The 18,878-nt window shown below is 35.1% G+C and overlaps 1 protein-coding gene across 13 annotated transcripts in view; it reads left to right on the plus strand.

Moving 5' to 3' along the window:
• The window catches only part of LOC145287867 (anoctamin-4-like), a 746,862-nt gene that overhangs the window by 247,690 nt on the left and 480,294 nt on the right, over positions 1-18,878 (plus strand). Inside the window, exon 1 of one of the 13 annotated variants that reach the window (XM_080135752.1) lies at positions 7,091-7,262. The exons of 10 other annotated variants lie outside the window; for them this stretch is intronic. In XM_080135752.1, coding sequence (XP_079991878.1) covers positions 7,235-7,262 — 28 coding nt within the window. In that variant the 5' untranslated portion in view covers positions 7,091-7,234. Of the gene's footprint in view, positions 1-7,090; positions 7,263-18,878 lie in introns of those variants that run through there. 2 more of the 13 variants (XM_080135757.1, XM_080135760.1) reach the window with 2 other exon arrangements.

Consider the following 18,878-nt stretch of genomic DNA (forward strand, 5'->3'; position numbering starts at 1 on the left):
TTCATCGCAAGTCACAACTAAGTTGAGAAACTGGTCTTGTTGCATAAAAGGGAAGATGGCTTTTTTTTCTTTTTTTTTTTGTCGTCAGTCAATTTTATCAAGTTTTTTGTTTTTCCAATCTCAAGTGGTTGTACATCGTTGTATACATTGCATTTAATTAAGAAGCAAGTTCTTGAACAGTTGTGCATGTATTGGCTTCAATTAAGGCTCTTAATTGATCTGGTGGCCGGCCATTATGCCCATCTTTAAGACTCGTCGCCACCACAAAATGTCTTAAACCATCATTGTGCTGTGCATTCAGTAGTGGTTCCTGTGCCAAACGCTTTGCTGATATCACGAACTGTTTCAGCAGCTTTTCAGCCTAGCTTGAATTGAAATAAGAAAATTGTGCGAATTTGCTTTTGTCCATCTCTTATTATGATCTGAAAAGACATAATTTAAAAACGATTAACTGAAATGATTAGAGCAACAAAAAAAGAAAATGCTCTTTAAAATGATATAAAAATTAAAAGTATTTTAACGAAAATTTATTTGAAAATACGTTATTGAAATCAAAATTAATAAGTGAAGCATGCATGGTCCCCCGTGAGTGCACAAGTGAACAAGGCATAAAAAAATTACTGAGTTCAGCATTTGCCCCAAAAGTCCCAGTTAACATATTTAAATTTGAGTTCAGCACCATGCAAAACTGCTAAATAGATATACACAGAAAATTTTGGACAAATATGGTAAAATAGTCTAAAAAATGGAGTGTTTTTATTAGCCCTAAAAAGCCCCTGGGGCACACCCAAGAGTTATCACGAAGTATAGACAAACAAAATTATATAGAAATCAGTTGGTTACAACTTTTCAGAAAGTTTTATGAAAATCCAAGGCATCAAATTTTTTTTTTTTTTTTGTTAATAAGCATAAATGTGTCAATTTCAGCCATTTTAACCTGAAAGGCACTCCTAGGAGGCAACCGGGAGTTTTCCCAGAAAATCCATTCTATTACTTTTTTTTTTACTCATATCATGTTTAATGTTTGTGCAAAATTTCAAAAAATTACAAGGCATAGTTATTTAGAAAAGTGCAGAAGGACGAATAGACGAGGGTGAATTTACAGGTCTACCCTCCTTTTGTCGGGGGGACCAAAAATTTTGCAAGAACCTTCTTCTCAAGCTAATATAATTCTTTTGTCTGCCCAAATAAAATTCAGCAGCTGCCAAAGCCTTAAGTATTTTTTTATGGCCTTGAATAGGTAGTATTAAAAAATTACTGTAATATTAACAAGCAAAACTCTGGAAACTGCTGTTCCCAAGGTTTGAAGTGAGTCTACAAATAATTGCTTTTCAGTTAGTGATGCATAACATAGGTTATCCTATGTTACTTATGTCTAAGTGGGTTGGGGGGCTTCGTCCCAAATTTCATTTGGTCACCTTGGACAAAATTAGTGACTAGTCAAATGATGAATCATTTAAGGAATCAAGTACCTTCTTTCCCACGAAGGCAGAGATAGTTCATTTTTAATGGGAAAAAGGGGAATTCAATTCTTCGAACTCTGGAGTGAGACAAAAATTTAGATTACCTCTGTCTAGAATTTCTTCACTGCAGACAAGATGAAGTGTTGCATTAGAATAGATATTACTTGGTTAGGGACAAAATGTAAATTTCTAAGTTATCGACTGAGAATCAGTTGGAATTATAAACTTTTAAAAATGTTCATAAAGGAAAGATTGTAAAGGGTGTACTGCATTCCAAACAATGTTAGCTAATCCTGTTAGTAATATCATTTTTAATGGCGCATACAATTTTGCATTACTTTATGTTGGGTTCCTTTTTTTTTTCTTTTCTCCCATTAAGCATATTATGTAAAATCTGTCCCACTCTGTCCATTGAAGATTGTATTTCGTCTGATCAACTTTCAATGTAATTTGATTACTTATAATCAAGTAAATATCTGGACTCTTTTAGATCTGGAATTTGATTACTTTGAAAAATGGTTTCCTTTTTAGTTTGCTAATTGTTTTTTTTTTTTTTTTTTTTTTTTAACCTCGCTCTCTTATTCTTTCGGTGTTTCTGCCTCTTAATATAATTTAATAAAGTAAATGGTTAACCATATCTGCTCTAAAAAAAGTATTTCTGGCATGGCTAAAATAAACTCCACTCTAGCATTTGTTTTACATCTGTACTGTGCATTAAGTGTCGGTCAATCGATATGACTTGTTGCTTTCCTATTTGTGAATGACCAAAAACTATTGGCACTTAAGAATCATTATTTAATGTCAATTACATTTCTGGAGTCTATTTTCTGCAGCATTCCTTAGCTGGCATATCTACTTAACATTATTGAAACTTATTATGGATGCTGAATTCATGTTTTGGTAAGTCTTTTTTGCATTATTTGGATTACTGTTATTTTCAGTGTTAATCGCACAACGTTTCAGTCGATGTAACCTCCGATCTTAAGGTGTATCTTGCCGAACTCTGGTATTATTTCTATCCGGTCATGGCTAACTGAATGGGAGTATATATGTGAAAATACCACCAAATGAGAACAAGAGTCCGAATAATGTAAATTATCAATCGTCATCTTAAATTCAGAAACATTTTTGTTTAAAGTTCTTCAGATATTTCTTTGATATACTTGTATGTGTATAAAATTGGATGTAGTTTCATTTCCTATTGGGTCAGGTTCTATTTTATGCATTGATCGGATCCTGAGAGTACTGGCTATTAAGAACAGACATTAAATTGCATTACGTGAAACTGTAGTACATAAAGAAAGGTATGATTTTTTTCCCCCACACATTTTGTATATAAAATAGTAATTTTTCCCTATTTATTTAATCTTAATAGCTTTAACAGAAAAATCTATCAAACTATTCAGCATTTTTAATGATTCGTGAATATTATTCATGGAATAGACGAACTGAAATCGAAAAGACTTTAAAACTGTGCACAACTACAGTAAATGGGTTATAGGAAATTAAAACGTTGGGTTTGTTTTACTATACACATAGATTCGAAAAAGTTGTCAAAAAACAAATATATAACAAACAAATGTTATCAAAGGCAAAACAAGTTACTTTTCTACTTAACTAGATAAGTTTTTAGTGTTATTATTTAATGTAAAATCTTTAATCGATTCGAAAAACATGCAGTGTTTATTGGTATATTTGAAAAAGACAAATGATGGCTAGCTCGCTGTTGAATGTTAAGTTTGAGAAAAGGAGTCCAAACTATAAAATTATACAAAATACCTTTAGGAACTTACTCACCGAATATATATATTCGGTGAGGTTCTAACAATATTTTGTATATTTTTTTTTTAGTTTGTGCTCCTTTTCCCAAACTTAACGTATTCAACAGCGAGCTAGCCGCCATTTGTCTTTTTCAAATATACCGATAAACACTGCATGTTTTTCGAATCGATTAAACCTTTTATCATTAACTAATAAAATAAATAAAACTTATCCAGTTACATAAAAAAAGTAACTTATCTTGCCTTTTAATAACACTTATTTGTTATATATATATATATATATATATATATATATATATATATATATATATATAACTTTATTTACTTATTTATTTATTTTATTTATTCAGCTTTTTGAGAACTTTTTAAAATCTGTACAGTAAAACAAACCCAAAACGTCTTATATCTAGCCTATTAAATCCAGGGAGAATGACTATTGAGCAGATGTAAAATCTTTATTTCAACCGTCTTTAATGAAACAAAGCCAAAAATTCTGCAAAGAACTTAGCTTCAAATTGCCCCCACCACCCCTGATGCTACCAGATCAGGCGGTCAGAAGACACTAAGCTTCCTGGCCTAAAATTCACTAAACATTGATGCTGTAGACTTTTCTTTCCCTTTACAAAACTCAATCATATTCTAAAAAAAAAAGAAAAAAAAAATTTCCAAATCAAACACCATGAATAAATATTTGAAAAACTGAAAGCATAAAGAGTTTTTTTTCCTCCCAAATCACTGTATTCAGCATTACATAACCCGAAAAAAAATGTCGATATGCCCTAAAAATAAAACTATCAAATTGACACCTTTCCGAACTAAGCGACCTACTTTCAGAATTTCCTACATGATTTTAAAATGGTTTGACATCCGTATAAGTTCGGAATGTTATAACTACTCGCTTTTAATCTTTATATGCGGAAATTCTTTTAGTTAAAATAAATAAAATTTAAAAGACAAACTGACATAAAAAAAAAAAATGGCCTGCATTAACCTACTTCAACGATTGGCGAACAGGAATGACATGACGAAATGAGCAGTGAAGCAAATCCATTTCAATCGCTGCACATATCCGCCCAGTGGGCAGAACAATATAATCTATACAAATAAAAACGAATAAGATAAATGACATCGGTTGGGACTTTAATGTCTACGATAATTTCGTTACAGTTAGTGTTGTTACTTAACAAGCTGACCCAACCAACACGTCTGAGACTGTAGCAAGAAAACTAACAACTTTTTCTTTAGTTGAAATGAAAGACATTTATTCATGATACATTCTAAATTAACCCATTGTACCTTTATATTCATGGTACATTATGAATTTATCTCGTAAAATGTCTTTGTTCGTCTTATCTGCCATGCAGTTAACTCTGCCGTCTCGACAAGGGCTTTTAAGTCTCGCCACTACAGACCACACGTCCATCTTTCGCTGGCACCCTTTTTTCTGTCCTCCCACGTCTGGCATTTTTTTTTTCCTTCTTTCCCAGCTGTGACGTCACATTGTGAATAAGCTCGGTCATTTGCACTATCGGCTCTGTTACATAATTATTGATCCGATTATTAAATGTTATTGGTAGGTATGTCATTAAGAAATCGCTAGAAACTGTTTGTAGAGATTTTTATGAAATAAACAAGATGGCGGAGATTAAAGTAGTTAACATTTGGAGGTAAATGTTGGCTTGTTAACGATAGCAGAAGCGATGTGGCATGGATGGAGGAATGAATAAAAGCATGTAAGACCAGTTTGCGTAGCATCTTAGAATCTATTTCTAATCACTGTTATAACAAGGAGCTGTATACTCGCACCCACTTCTTTGCTTTTCTCTTGAACTTTGAATAAATGATCTCTCAAGAATGCCTTGATTAATTTTCTTTGCCGTACCACATCCAGAAAGAGATAGCGACATAGAAAGATTAGTTCGGACATGGGATCATAGAGATTATCAAAAGAAAACGGGTATGATTTTAAATTGACTGCTGCTCACCAAGTTGACGATGTTAGTGTCAGAGGTCCCCCTAGGCTATGACATGATCTGAAAGTGATCATACATCATGTCTGTCAATTAATGGGGCACTAGCTATTTAGCATTAAGGTAACACCCACTAAAAAAATGAAACGGACTCTTGCAATTTTGTTTTTTAATTGATAGAAATTTAGCGCTTCTCATTCAAGTAGAAAACTAAATTTTTTGCGATTTTAAGATGTCTTGTGTAAAAATTACTACAGGCATGGGATCATAGATTATCAAAACTGGAATGGCTTTAAATTATGACCGATGTAAGTGTTAGGTTCCCACTGGACTCTGGAATGATATAACATGATCTGAAAGTGTGATCATATATCATATCTATCAATCAATGGTGTAGTAGCGATTTAATATTAGGGTTACATGATGGATTGAACTCGTATAAAAAAAAAATTAGTTCCTTTCATTTAAGTAGAAAATCGAATTGAATTTCTTGCAATTTTGAGACGCCTTGTGTATAATTGTTAGAAGTCACTATCGTCAGAATGCCTGTAAACTCTGATGGGAAGACTGGGTGTTCAACCATTAATAGATTTTTTTAGCCACATAATCAAGCCTTTTAAATCGCTTGCTTTCTTTTCCCCTCTTTTCAGGTTTACTGTAGGTGGCAAAATGTTTACCAAACCCTTGATTGCCTCTATTTGATATAATCTTCTTTCTGCTCCTAATTTTTCCAGACAAGACCTAAACGTATCGCAATTTTAATCTTTTTAGAATCTCACTAAGATTCTTCAACGCATGTTGCATATTTTAGTGTATTTGTGAACATAAATAAATCCCGTTATATATTTCTACATGAAAAAAGTGAATAAGCAAACTGATCATATTTTTACTTTCATGAAACCTAATTTTAATCTTGTATTCGAAACCATTAATTGTACGAATTAAAAATAGTACATGATAGATCCAATGGTTACTGTTGTGAACGAACGACTGAAGATTCGAATCCTTTTGATCTATTCAATTAGAATTCCTTTTTCTTGAAAAGAAAGCACCCACAATGCTTCGCCTACAATGAATAAAATAGTGAATTTTCAACTGTATAGAATAAATTAATATTCGTTAAAAAAATATGTATTGTTTGGCATTAACGAAGAGAGGTTGATATACCGTAAAACAAAAACTAAACCAAATTTGTTAAATTAGCTTTTTGTATGTTATCAGCTGGGATAGCACTGCTTCTGACTAGTAAATATGACTAGCGATGTGAGACAAGTAAATATTTACTTAAACTCTTAACCTCCCTTTCTTTTTCCCTCTCTTTCTCTTGGTGAAGACGCTCCTTGTAAAACAGTAAATACTTCAACTTGAAAAAAAAAAAAAACGCTATTTTTACTGTCACAAAAATCAGTTACTATATTTGCACGATTCTTGACTTTTTTTTCTTTGTCATTGTGATAAGTTCTTGTCATAAACTATGATTTCGATACAACTTTTTCTTAAGTGTTCAAACTTTTATAAAATCCCAGAATTAAATATTTTCGTCAGCGGGAACACTCCTTATTTTATAGTGTGGCTGACACTTTTTTTTTTCTCTCCTTTTTGGATTTATAAATAGCAGAAAAAAAACTAAAGTTACGTCAGAAGGGAGAACCTTGTTCTGGTCGATGAGTGGGTTGATATTTACTTGCAACCATGAGTGTGCATATTTTTCTGTAGTGCCTAGAGAATATTCATGTATATGCGTGCGCTATAAAGATTGGTAATTATTAAATGGATATATAAAAATTGTTTAGCTTGATAGATACACACACACACACACACACACTCGTGCGTGTCGCTTCCTCCCTGTGCGCTACCCACAACGCATGGCACTGTAGTAGTTTTTAGAAAACCGGTTCTGTCATATCGCATCTCGGCTTTCAATGCGACAGCCAGAGACCAGCATTTTTTCGTCTGCAATTCTTTTCAACCGTTCTTTCATTTATTTGGATTTTTAAAAAATCCAGGATTATTTGCAGCCATGAATTTAAATTCTGGTTCTTATAACAGTAAGTTATGCATTTATTTATCTTTTTAGAAAGTTGCATTTTTTAAAATATTTTTAAAAAAATATTTATACTTAATTTAAAAACTTTATTTTTCAATTATTTTTAAACTTTTCTCTCTTGAGACTTTTACCGGATCCTAATAAGCTAGGATTAAAATGTGCTCTGTCCGATCTGAGGCCATTCTCTCAAACATTATCACCTTTTTTTTCGTTTGGGAGGTGGCTGTTGTCTTAGGCACTTTGATGTACGGGAGTGGGTGGGGGTGAGGCGTCAACAATAAGACTATGGACTTTTCGTTCAGAATTTATCTTTTGGAAATTGGACTCATCCCTTCTCCAAAAACCCTTTTTGTGCTTAACTTTGCAATTATGGGGAGGCAAGTAAATAAACTGTATTTTTCTTGAGCATTATCGGCTAAACTAACTTAAATATTCTTTTAAATGGCATTCCTATGTTTAGCCCCCTTGAGTGCGATGGTTTATATACAAGGGTCGCATGCAATACTAGTTTACTTTCATGTCTTAATATTGACAATAAAAACCAATTAATGCTTTTACTAAAGACATGTTATGATTTTGACGTAAAATAACTTGTTTGAAAGTCGTGCCGAAATATATTTTATCAAACATAAGAAACTTAGGGCAAAGTGCATGAAAATTAATATTTTTTTTCGTGTGTGTGTGTGGGGGGGGTAATCGATATTTTACTATGCAATAAAAAAAAGTGACACTCTTCCAAACCATTGCCTAAAAGTTTAAGAAAATTAAACCTTTAGCCTTAATTTATAAATTAAGACTAGTTGAAAAGTTAACTTTTGACTGACAAGTTATTGTTTCAAAGACACTTAGCTGAAATAGATTTGATAAAATTCTATATTTGATTTAATGGAAAAAAAAAAAAAAAAAAAAGGCGAGGTTTGTACTTTTGTCAAAAACTTAGTTTGGGTTCCAACGTCCAGTTTCCGCGGAGACTCTGCAACTTTTGCGAGAGTTTGGCGTTTTCAATTGATACACTAAGAAGCACTAAGCAGTCCGTTTATTTTCCTCCTCACAAGGGCAAGGTTGGATTTAAGGGGGAGTATCGGGCACTCTGTATTGGGATAAAAATAAAAATTGTCCCAGTATTGTGATCGCGGCAATATTTAATAAAATTAAATAAAAATAAATCAATTTTTTTTTTTTTTTTTTTTTTTTTTTTTGTAAAGTTTAATCTGATAAAATTTGATATCGATTTTGACTTTGCATAGATTGATTTTTTTCAATGTATCATGACAAATGTTGTAGACGTTCGAAACCCCTCGCGGGGAGAATGCTGAACCACGCCCACTAAGAAAGTTTCGACTTGTTTACATACAAAATTAATAAATCTAAAATATTTTATTTAGTGTAGTTAGATTATACAAATAAAAACTAGTTGGGTATCCCCCACCTCCCCATGTAAAAAATAAATAAAATAAATAAATTGTTGCAGTTACACTCAAGTGCTGTTTCGTTTTTGCTACTTTGGGATTTTGTTTACTTTGCCGTGTCTATTCGGTGTTTTCCGGGAGCTCTTTTACTTGTTTCGCCTGTTGAATACCCGTTTTGCCTATTCTCTACATTTCAAGGAAAAAATGCATTAACACTCTTGAAAAGATAATTCAAATAAAAAATCAAAAAAAATCAAGAAATAGTCGATTTTGCAATAAAATTTATACAGCGTTAACAAATGTCGAAATCTAAACTCTATAAATACTTTCATTAATTTTTTTTTTTTTTTTTTTTCAACGAAGTAAACATAAGAAATATTTCTCAAACAGCTGTTGTATGTCGGTCGCCGGTCGGATATTTTAGTTTGTCGTGTGAAATAATTTGCTGCAATCACGTCTGATTGTAGGTTAACCAGACGAACATAACTTGGATACCTGCAATGAGTAGAGTAATAATGTATAGTAATCAAATAAGCTAATATGTATATTAGTTCCTGTGTGATTTAGGATTGAGCATTTTTTTTTTTTTTAACTCCTTGCACATACAACACTTCATTTAATAAGTTTCCCTTTTACTCCCAATGCTCGGATCCTTACTTCTCCCTAAGAAAGTCCCCACCCCCTCTTTGATAGTCTTCTAAGACTAACTTTCACATAAACCTGAAATGGAAAACTTGTATCAATTCTGTTGCTAAGGTTGTTAGATCATTCCACCACTCTAGAAAGTACCTCTCCTGATGCAATCCTCTATTAGTGTAAGATCCATATAAGTTTTAAGATGGAGTACTGTTGTCACATCTTCGAGAGGTTGCTCAGAGCATTCTCCCTTACCTTGACAGTGCAAAATCGACTTTCCCATCTAGTGGGAATGATATCTCTTCACTCTTTCACACATGTTGCTAACCTCTCTTTACTGTATCGTTATATTTATGGTAGGTACTCGGCTGAACTCCAATCTCTGTAAAACATTCACCGCAAGAACTTGTCTAACTATAACCAGTAAAATCTTTCCTTTCTCTCTTTACCAAAAGCAGAATTTCCATAAACGATTCCTTTCATAGAAAATCCATTGGGAACAAGGAGTCTGGTTCCCAACTGAATACAGCATGGTTATATTCAAGTCTAATATAAAGAAATACTTGAATTAATTTGGAATTCTTTTTGAGATGAGTGATTATATAATTTATTTTTAATTATTTGTGGACTGTTATCCTAATCTTCTAGTTGTTTCATGTTTCGGCCAATTATTCATCTGGCCTTAATCAGGTGGTTAACCACCACGAGATAGGGATGTCGAATCTCCCATTTACAGCAATTACTGCCTTCCATAGCTGTTGTCGCACCAGTTTGGTCAATTAATCCTGACCGGCTTTGGGTGGGATTGAAACGTCTACCTTTAGACAATGCTCACCTGGAATCGTAGATATTCCACATCTCTAGCCACTGCACCAAGGGTCCCGAAGGGCAATCAAGGTTGGATTTTTTTGGGTCTTATAAATCCACATTTTTATATTGTGTTCTTCCATTGTCGGGTCTGTACCGATTGTTGTATCAATTAATTTTGGAATTCTTTTCGAGAGGAGTCATTGTATAATTTATTTTTGTTAATTATGCAGAATATCTACTTAACAAAAATAAAGCAATGCTTGCTGAGTTGTTCTCTTGGATAGTCAATTCCTCTTTACACCTTTTCCATCGAGTTACTAGTAAGTCATCCAACTGGTAATTTTGTTGAAATTTGATAAGTAGTGATCTATTAGGAAAAATGTTCCAGACTTGACTAAGTCTTAACAAACTTCGACTTTTTTCATCGATGTATTGTCTCCTAAGGTGCTATACAGATTCCAATGCTTCTAATAATTGATTTTCTTTTATATAAAACTAACCTGGGTGCCCAGCGTTACCCGGGTGTTTGAAGGTGTGTTGAGCAAAAACAAAAAAGTGGTAGTAGGCAGGCAGGCTCAAACCCGTACCGCGAAGGAGGAAAGGAACATGAAAAGAAATGTGACGCTTTTCTGTTTCATCCATCGCCAAACCAGAAGTGATGTAGGTTTAAATTAAGGCTAGACGATCAAAAAGAGGGGGTGACTTTAAAAAATATTAGCGAAAAAAAGCGACCCCTCCTTGTAGAAAAGTGCGCAATTGAGGGTGAAGGAAGGAATTTTGTTTGGGCCAATTTTTCAATCGTCCAAAGGGTTGAGCTTCAAAATTATACCAATCTCGTGAAAATCCGTCGTCTCTGTTGAATATAAATTTAAACAGACAGGTGAAATTTATATTATAGATGATTTGTTATTGTCCACCAAATACACCTCCGTTTTTGCTATCATTTCTTCATTAGAACCAAATTTCTTTTCTTTGGAACAGTCTTTTGAGGTCTGCAAGCAACTAGTCGGTGTGTTTATGATGGGGGGGGTAAATCTGGAGGATGCTAAAGCAATTCTTCGAAGTGCAAGTGTAGTTTGCAAACCACATGGGGTATTGTCTTGTAGAAAATACTTAATCTCTATAATATTCGCTATTGGTCATTCCATTCACAGAATAATAGATGAACAAGATACCTTGTGCATCCCAAAATATAGAGGCCAAAACTTTGCTTATGTTTGCACCTTCGGTTTCTTTGGACGACTTTTACCTGCTGTCGTCCATGCAGCTGACTGTTGATTTGAATCTAGAATAAAGCGGTGGGTCCATGTTTCATCCATTGATGCAAAAAAAAAAACTCAACTTTTTGTTGTATTGAAACAATTGCAAACAATCTTCGACTTTGTTTTTTAATAGGTGCTGCATCTGTTCAGTCTACTCTGAATACTGCTTTCTCATTGACAAACGTTCATGCAAAATGGTGAATACATTGCCCTATGATATCTTTAACGCTTCTCTCCTACAACTTTAGAATCAAAGAAGGCAAGTTTGAACTTTTGATGTTTCCAGACAACTGCTGAACACAGGTGATCTGAGCATTCAACATTCGTCTGTACAACTGAATAAATAACGCTTTATCAAGCCATTGATTTGCTTCAACAGTATTGTTTCTCCTATTAGGAAGTGATTCTTTATCAACATACAAAATTTAGCGTAAAATGTGAAACCGTAGCGTCACTTAATTTATTGGTGAAGTAATAGTCCCATAGTTTAGATTTTTCCATTTAATAGTTAGGCCTTTATAAACCTATGGATTTTCATTAGCAGGGACGGCATCTGTGAGGCCTGGGACTTATTGAGTGATGTTTTTAATATTCGCACTAATACATCAACTTGCAGATAAAATTTTAATATTTTATCTGATAATTTCAATCACTTTTCTTTTTTTTTTTTTTTTTTTTTTTTTTTTCTTTCTTCAAACTAGCATTCCCCAATTTGAAAGAAAACGCCTACCTAATTTTTAAGATCTAATAACTAAGATATAAGTCATGGACGGACTGGTTCAAAGCTTTATTGTACAGGGCGTATCACATATGGAATAAAGACTGGGAATATGCAAGTCGCGCAGAAAATTTTTTTCTGAAGGAACAATCACTGAGCAAGTGTAACCACCTACTCAGTTTCTCTAGCATTAATAGGTTTGATGTTACGCATCACTTCAATTCAACTTGTATTATTTTGACTACTGTTTTTATCTTTGATATTCTTACATTTCATCCAGTGTAAACTCCGATGTTCAACAAGTTAGTCCTGTCAAACGCGAATCTGTACAGAATTTCAAATGGAACCCTTTAATTAATCTGAGAAGAGGGTAGATTTCCCATTCTGTCAACCATGACCAGGTAGAACTTGAGTAAATTTTTCATGTATCTTAGTATCATCTGTATTAAGGATTCGACCATCAACCTTTTTATAAGAACGTCACTTAAAACTTAGCACTTTCATCTATTGCACTATGGGTTTATTTATTTTTTTAAACAAAGTTTATCCTTCCTAATCCTCGAGACAAGTGTCATTTTGTTGTGGCATGGCATCTCATTTCCGATCCCAAAGTACTTAGCTTTTTTTATATATATAAAAATATGAATATCACTGAATTTTTAATTTTCGAGACTAATTTTAAATAAGACTTCAAGGGGAGGTAATTCAAGCTACCAACTTTTCACTACTAACGATTTCTATATTATCCCTTTGACTATTATACACTCAATAACTCTTATCCTTGAGTAACCTTCGGGCCTTGATAAGTTGGGATGTCTATGAAAAAGTTCAAAAACACTCTAGATGTAGCTAAGGAAGAGCAGCAGTAATGCACTTTCATTGCCGATTTCACGGATTCTTGTATGATTGACTCAACTTTAACCTGAGATTTGCAGGTTTGTCGCCTCAAGTGAATTCCTATATCTTCAAACTTTTCAAGTGCAAAAAAAAACAAAAAAAAAAACTATCTCTTTACTTGAACTCTCCAACCTGAACAACTCTGAATACATACTACATATAATTGAGCGCTTTATTACTGAGTAACACTACAAAATATATGGTATAATCATGCTAATACACCAGTTCATCTTGGATCACTGAAGTTGAGCAACGTTGAGCCTGATCAGTACCAGATGGGTTACTATTTGGGTATACCAGCCGCTGTATGTAGGATGTTGACACCTCCCTGCAAGAGTTGCAAAAACAAAAAATGATCTCTTGATGGAGATATGCATACAACTGGAAATCGCTTGTGAATTTAATACTTCCATGAAAATTATTCAACCTGCCTAGGATGAGTGCCACTTTGACCGGTCAGGTCGAAGTAGCATCATTACATAAAGATTCATGATTTAAAGATATCTTATGCCTTTTTCTATAATTGTTATTTTCGTTTGGAAGCAGTTAATATCTATTACATATTGATTTGTCCTTTACGTAACTCCAATCACAAAAAACTCTGTTGCTTATCAAAACCCCAGTCTGTTTTCTAGTCCATCTACAAGAAGCAAGGATGATTATGCGAAGAACAAAACGTTATATCTGTACAAAAGGAGACGACTTAACGCCCTTTCCTCACATCCACACATGGAAATTATTCAAATATAATCTCCTAGATAGCATTCATGAAAGGGATATATTTGTAATTAGTGATGTTTAATTGTAGACTTGATCAATTACAAAGCATATTTTCCCCTGCAGAAAATTTAACCTGATTTTCTCCAACAATAGAGGACTTGTAGGTTATCTAAAATGGTTCTAAGTTTTCGAAATCAAATCTAAACTTATACATCTTAGATGTTTTAATATTTGTCTTGATTCTGATTTGCCTGTATTTTCTCGACTCTATGCTGTTTACATTCTGCTCTTTAGCTTGCTTTAATTTGTCAGATGTATTTTTACCCATCCTCCCTCCAAAGAACCAACAATATTACTAATGGAACTGATTAGACTTACTTAGATTTGAGAACTCACGAGTCTCATGAGGCATCAGGCAGCCAAAATATACCATTGTTTTCGATCTGCAGTCAGACCCACATTATCCCTCTAGTTTCTCTCCTTTGCAATCAAATCTTTTGAGTGTCTGTTTTCAGTTCATTTTTGGTCTTCCTCCCCTTCTACCATCAGGTGTCCATTGGAACACTTGTTTGGCAATTCTTTCTGATGAAAATCTTGGGGGTTTGTCTGAGTCAATCTTGATGCTGGTTTGTGTAATCTGACTTGTTGGTTGGTAATTTGATCGCTGCATTTGATTCTAATGTCTTCTCTTGACTGATTTTGGGATGCCAAGTTTCGCTTCGATATAGCAGTGTAGATTAGACGTTGTTGCACCATCTTAATTTAGACCTAACGGTAATATTATTTTGTTTATCCAGATCTTAGAAATGGTTAAATGCTGCTGAGGTCTTACCTTATCTAACTGATAAAGGCCAGATTTCAAGGGAGCATCCTTAGTGGGGATTTGTGCAACAAAATGTTAATATTGCATTTAAATTTCTGCATGTTGATGCAGTTAAGCATCGTGCATTCAGTTTGTATGAAACGGATGATTATTGTTGGCATTGGTCTCCCCAATGTTTTCCAGAAGAACATAAAGTATTTACAGGAGGGACCATGTGAAGGTTGCCAACATCCCTGTTAGTGTTTCTATGGAACGAACTGGATTTTAACTTAGGTTGGCAACTAAGTGTTGTTAAGCACTTAGCCACCGTCATTTCCCTGTTAATACAGTTGGGAGAAGGGAGAGAAACTCTAAAGGCAAACGATCCAGAGTAATAAACTAGAGTAGAACGTTTTTCAGTATCTGGGGGACCAAGAGTGAAATATGGTGTGTTTCTGTTAGGTATTTGTGTTAAAAGTATAAGTGCAGTAAATATGACCTGCATTCTCTAATCTATATATATATATATATATATATATATATATATATATATTATATATATATATAAAAAAGCGAAAATGTGTGTATGTATGTTCACTTTTTGTGTATATCCGCAAAAGGATATTTTTCCGGCGGCTTCTCGAGGCCGTCGCTTATTTTTAAAACTTTTTATATCACGTCGAAATCATATCTCCAAGTTACGAACGGGGGTCGCATGTGTATTTAATTTGCCCGACTTTGAAAAGCTAAATATTCAACGTTTTTCGATCGGCACGTGTAGATTCACCTTTTTCGTATAATAAAAGCGAAACTAATACGAAGGTTGTTGCATCGTTCCCAGCGCGATCGCGGGAATGTCCAAAAAGCAATCAGCTTTAATCAATATGGTTTTATCCTTATATCAGACAATTGCTATTCAATTTGGACAATCCCCTTTCAATGGGGAGCTGATTTCCCCCTTCCCATCTTGAGGAAGCCCAAACTGCCCCCCAGTAAATGAAAAAACAATCCAGCAGTGACACAAAGTAAACAAATGCCAAAAAAACTGCTCCCGCGATGACCTCAATAAGCGTCCACCTGTCAATCGAACCTTCTTGACTTGACTCACTTTAATTGCTCCTACATTAACATTGTCACTGTAGCGCAGGTGTTCAGGTTCAGTCCATAGGCCTCGAGGCTCCGGGTTGGAGCCCACATGCCCCCCCCCAAATCTTTTTTTTTTTTTTAAATCGCTATCGTTAAGTTTCCTTTTGTTCTGATTACCCCCCCCCCCAAACACACACACCTACAAATACCCCCACCCCCCACCCCAATACATAAAAGGCCCTGTCTTTCTCCATATTTTGAAACTCTATCTCTTCCGAAATTAAATTGCAGAGTGGAGTTAGGGGCCTCAAATGATTGGATTTTTTAGACTATTCTTTTATGGGTTTTTAACCGGTTAAATGTCTTTTAATGGGTCAAAAAGGAGTCAAAATTGAAAAAAAATTGTACATTTTGTACATTCATCTTTGTTTATTTTTAATCAGTTCATATTCGTGCCACGCCGGTACAGTGGTAACGTCACCAGCTTTGAATGCTACAGTTTTGCTTTGTTTCAATCGTAGCTGATGGCACCCAAATACTTAAAAAAAAAAAAAAAATTTTCCACTTTTGAAATCACGACTGTATAATATACATGAAATCTGGACAAATCAAAATATCACATTTAAGCGTATTTTACCACTGGGCAAAGCGGTACCTCACTGCCATTTCATGTTAGCTAATTCAAAGGAGACAGAACATGGCAAGTCTAGAGGAGTAAATCTCGATGCTATCCCCCCCCCCTGGGTAGCAATAGTTCCTGTGGCGTTCAACGAAAGTTTGGTGTCAGCTTGGAGGCTAGGATGGTTGTGCGAATGACCATCTTGACAACGGACGAGCACATTGCTCCAATTAGCAGTAGACTATGACGAGATCATTCAACATCTTGACCTTTCTGTTCTTTTCTTAACTTTGGACAAGTATTTAACTGATCTTTCATTTTATTTGATCTGTATTCAATGGTCGAGTTGGTGCAGGACCCAATGAACGACCTAAGATCATTTGTGAATTTTCGATTTTGTCAAATTGATTTGTTTACTGTAGTTTAATTGTTATCTGAAATAACCCCAATTTAACTGCTTCCTACTGGGCCTATATGCTTTTCCTTGTTTGTTTGACCCTTTGTATGCATTGGGTCATAGCATCACTTCAAACAGGGTCATTCTTTTGATAATGATGACGATTATCACCTTGGACTTCAAGATGAATCTTTGTGCAACCATTGCAGTAAAGAATAAAACATAAAATACAAAAAAATATACATATACAACAAATGTTACAAAGTAATAAATATGAATACTATTTGAAAATGCAGCCATTTTATTTTCAATTAATAGGGTTTCTTTGCAGAAACTAATTAGTATGAACATTTAATTAAAAATTCCGTGTCAACAAAAAACATTTGACGAGAAAGGAATACTAATTAACGTTCATAGAAATGTTAATTATCTTGTTACCAAGCAAACATTTTGAAAACCGCAAAAGAATGGCCCACATATCTTAACCTAGAAACAAAAAAAACCTACCGAATCGAAAAAAAAAAAAAAAAATCTAACCATTATGAATAATGCTGTATTTGGTTAGAAAGCGAAATCATATCTTGTCATACGGATACGATTTTTTAGGAAAGAAACTGACAGTTCCGTTTGATTTTTGATACAGAGAGAAAGGAAATTGCTTTGCTGTTTTGCTATACGATTTGCGATTTTCTAGGGAAAAAAACTTTACTCATGAAAGTTCATTTTTTGTTTTTTTTTGTTTTTTGTACTGAGAAAGGGAAGTGTTTTTGCTATCCAAACCAGATTGCTCATGACTATTTTCTATACTTTACTTACTGGCTCGCGACAAATTGGAAGCAGGTATTTTATTTGTAACACCATCATTAAAAGATTGCTTGACAGAGCTAGCTGAATAAATCTATCTGGTTTTGCTTTTCAACAGAGCCCCCCTTCTTCCAAGATTTATTGTCTTTACAAAGTCCAAAGAACTACATTTACTCACTATTATAACTCTCTAGAATATCAGGAAGGCTAACAGTTGCTACACTTTGTTCAAGAATGACTTAGAACTCTCGAAGGCAGGGGCATTCAGCTCCTTGGAGTATTATAGATATCTGCTTACCTAAACACATAGTGTTTAATATTCCCAAATGGTGACCTTCATGCAGTCCAGGTTCAGTGTTAACTTTTATCTGGCGAGAAAGTATACAAAATCTAAAATTCAATCACCTATGCATTATGAATAGTAAAATCTCACACTAAAAACACCTTCACAAAAATCCTTCCAAAAGCAGTCCGCTACAGAAAAAAGCATCTGGCCTGAGATTACTAGTTCGAAGGTCATTAAGCATAACAAACCTGGGACTACTTGAAGATGAAGGAATGAAGACCTTGACTAAACCGACTAGTAGTTACTTTGCTGAACCAAACATACGATCATTGTTAATTACAAATAACATTGACAATCATAATCTAGGCAACGTGTTCTTTTATTCACTCTTTTAAATGTAACTGGGATTTAAGAAATAGCGATGCAGTTGATCATCTGATACATAAATTTTCATTTCATATGATTCTATTGTTGGAATTGGTCTCACCAATATCTTTCTAGTAAAACTTTTTAGAAAGACACCTGTTACTTGTAGTAGGGACCATGTTGAAGAGTGCCAACATCCCTGAATGAAAGTTTCTTTGGAACAAAATGGATTCAAACCTGACACACCCCGGTTGTCATTACGCAGTGCTCCCACCCCGGCTGTCGTTACGCAGTGCTCCCACCCCGGCTGTCGTTACGCAGTGCTCCCACCCCGGCTGTCGTTACGCAGTGCTCCCACCCCGGCTGTCGTTACGCAGTGCTCCCACCCCGGCTGTCGTTACGCAGTGCTCCCACCCCGGCTGTCGTTACGCAGTGCTCCCACGCCGGCTGTCGTTACGCAGTGCTCCCACGCCGGCTGTCGTTACGCAGTGCTCCCACGCCGGCTGTCGTTACGCAGTGCTCCCACGCCGGCTGTCGTTACGCAGTGCTCCCACGCCGGCTGTCGTTACGCAGTGCTCCCACGCCGGCTGTCGTTACGCAGTGCTCCCACGCCGGCTGTCGTTACGCAGTGCTCCCACGCCGGCTGTCGTTACGCAGTGCTCCCACGCCGGCTGTCGTTACGCAGTGCTCCCACGCCGGCTGTCGTTACGCAGTGCTCCCACGCCGGCTGTCGTTACGCAGTGCTCCCACGCCGGCTGTCGTTACGCAGTGCTCCCACGCCGGCTGTCGTTACGCAGTGCTCCCA

Source organism: Euprymna scolopes, chromosome 11, assembly GCF_053919585.1.
Source record: "Euprymna scolopes isolate OS-2025 chromosome 11, ASM5391958v1, whole genome shotgun sequence".
NCBI classification, from domain to species: Eukaryota; Metazoa; Mollusca; class Cephalopoda; order Sepiida; family Sepiolidae; genus Euprymna; species Euprymna scolopes.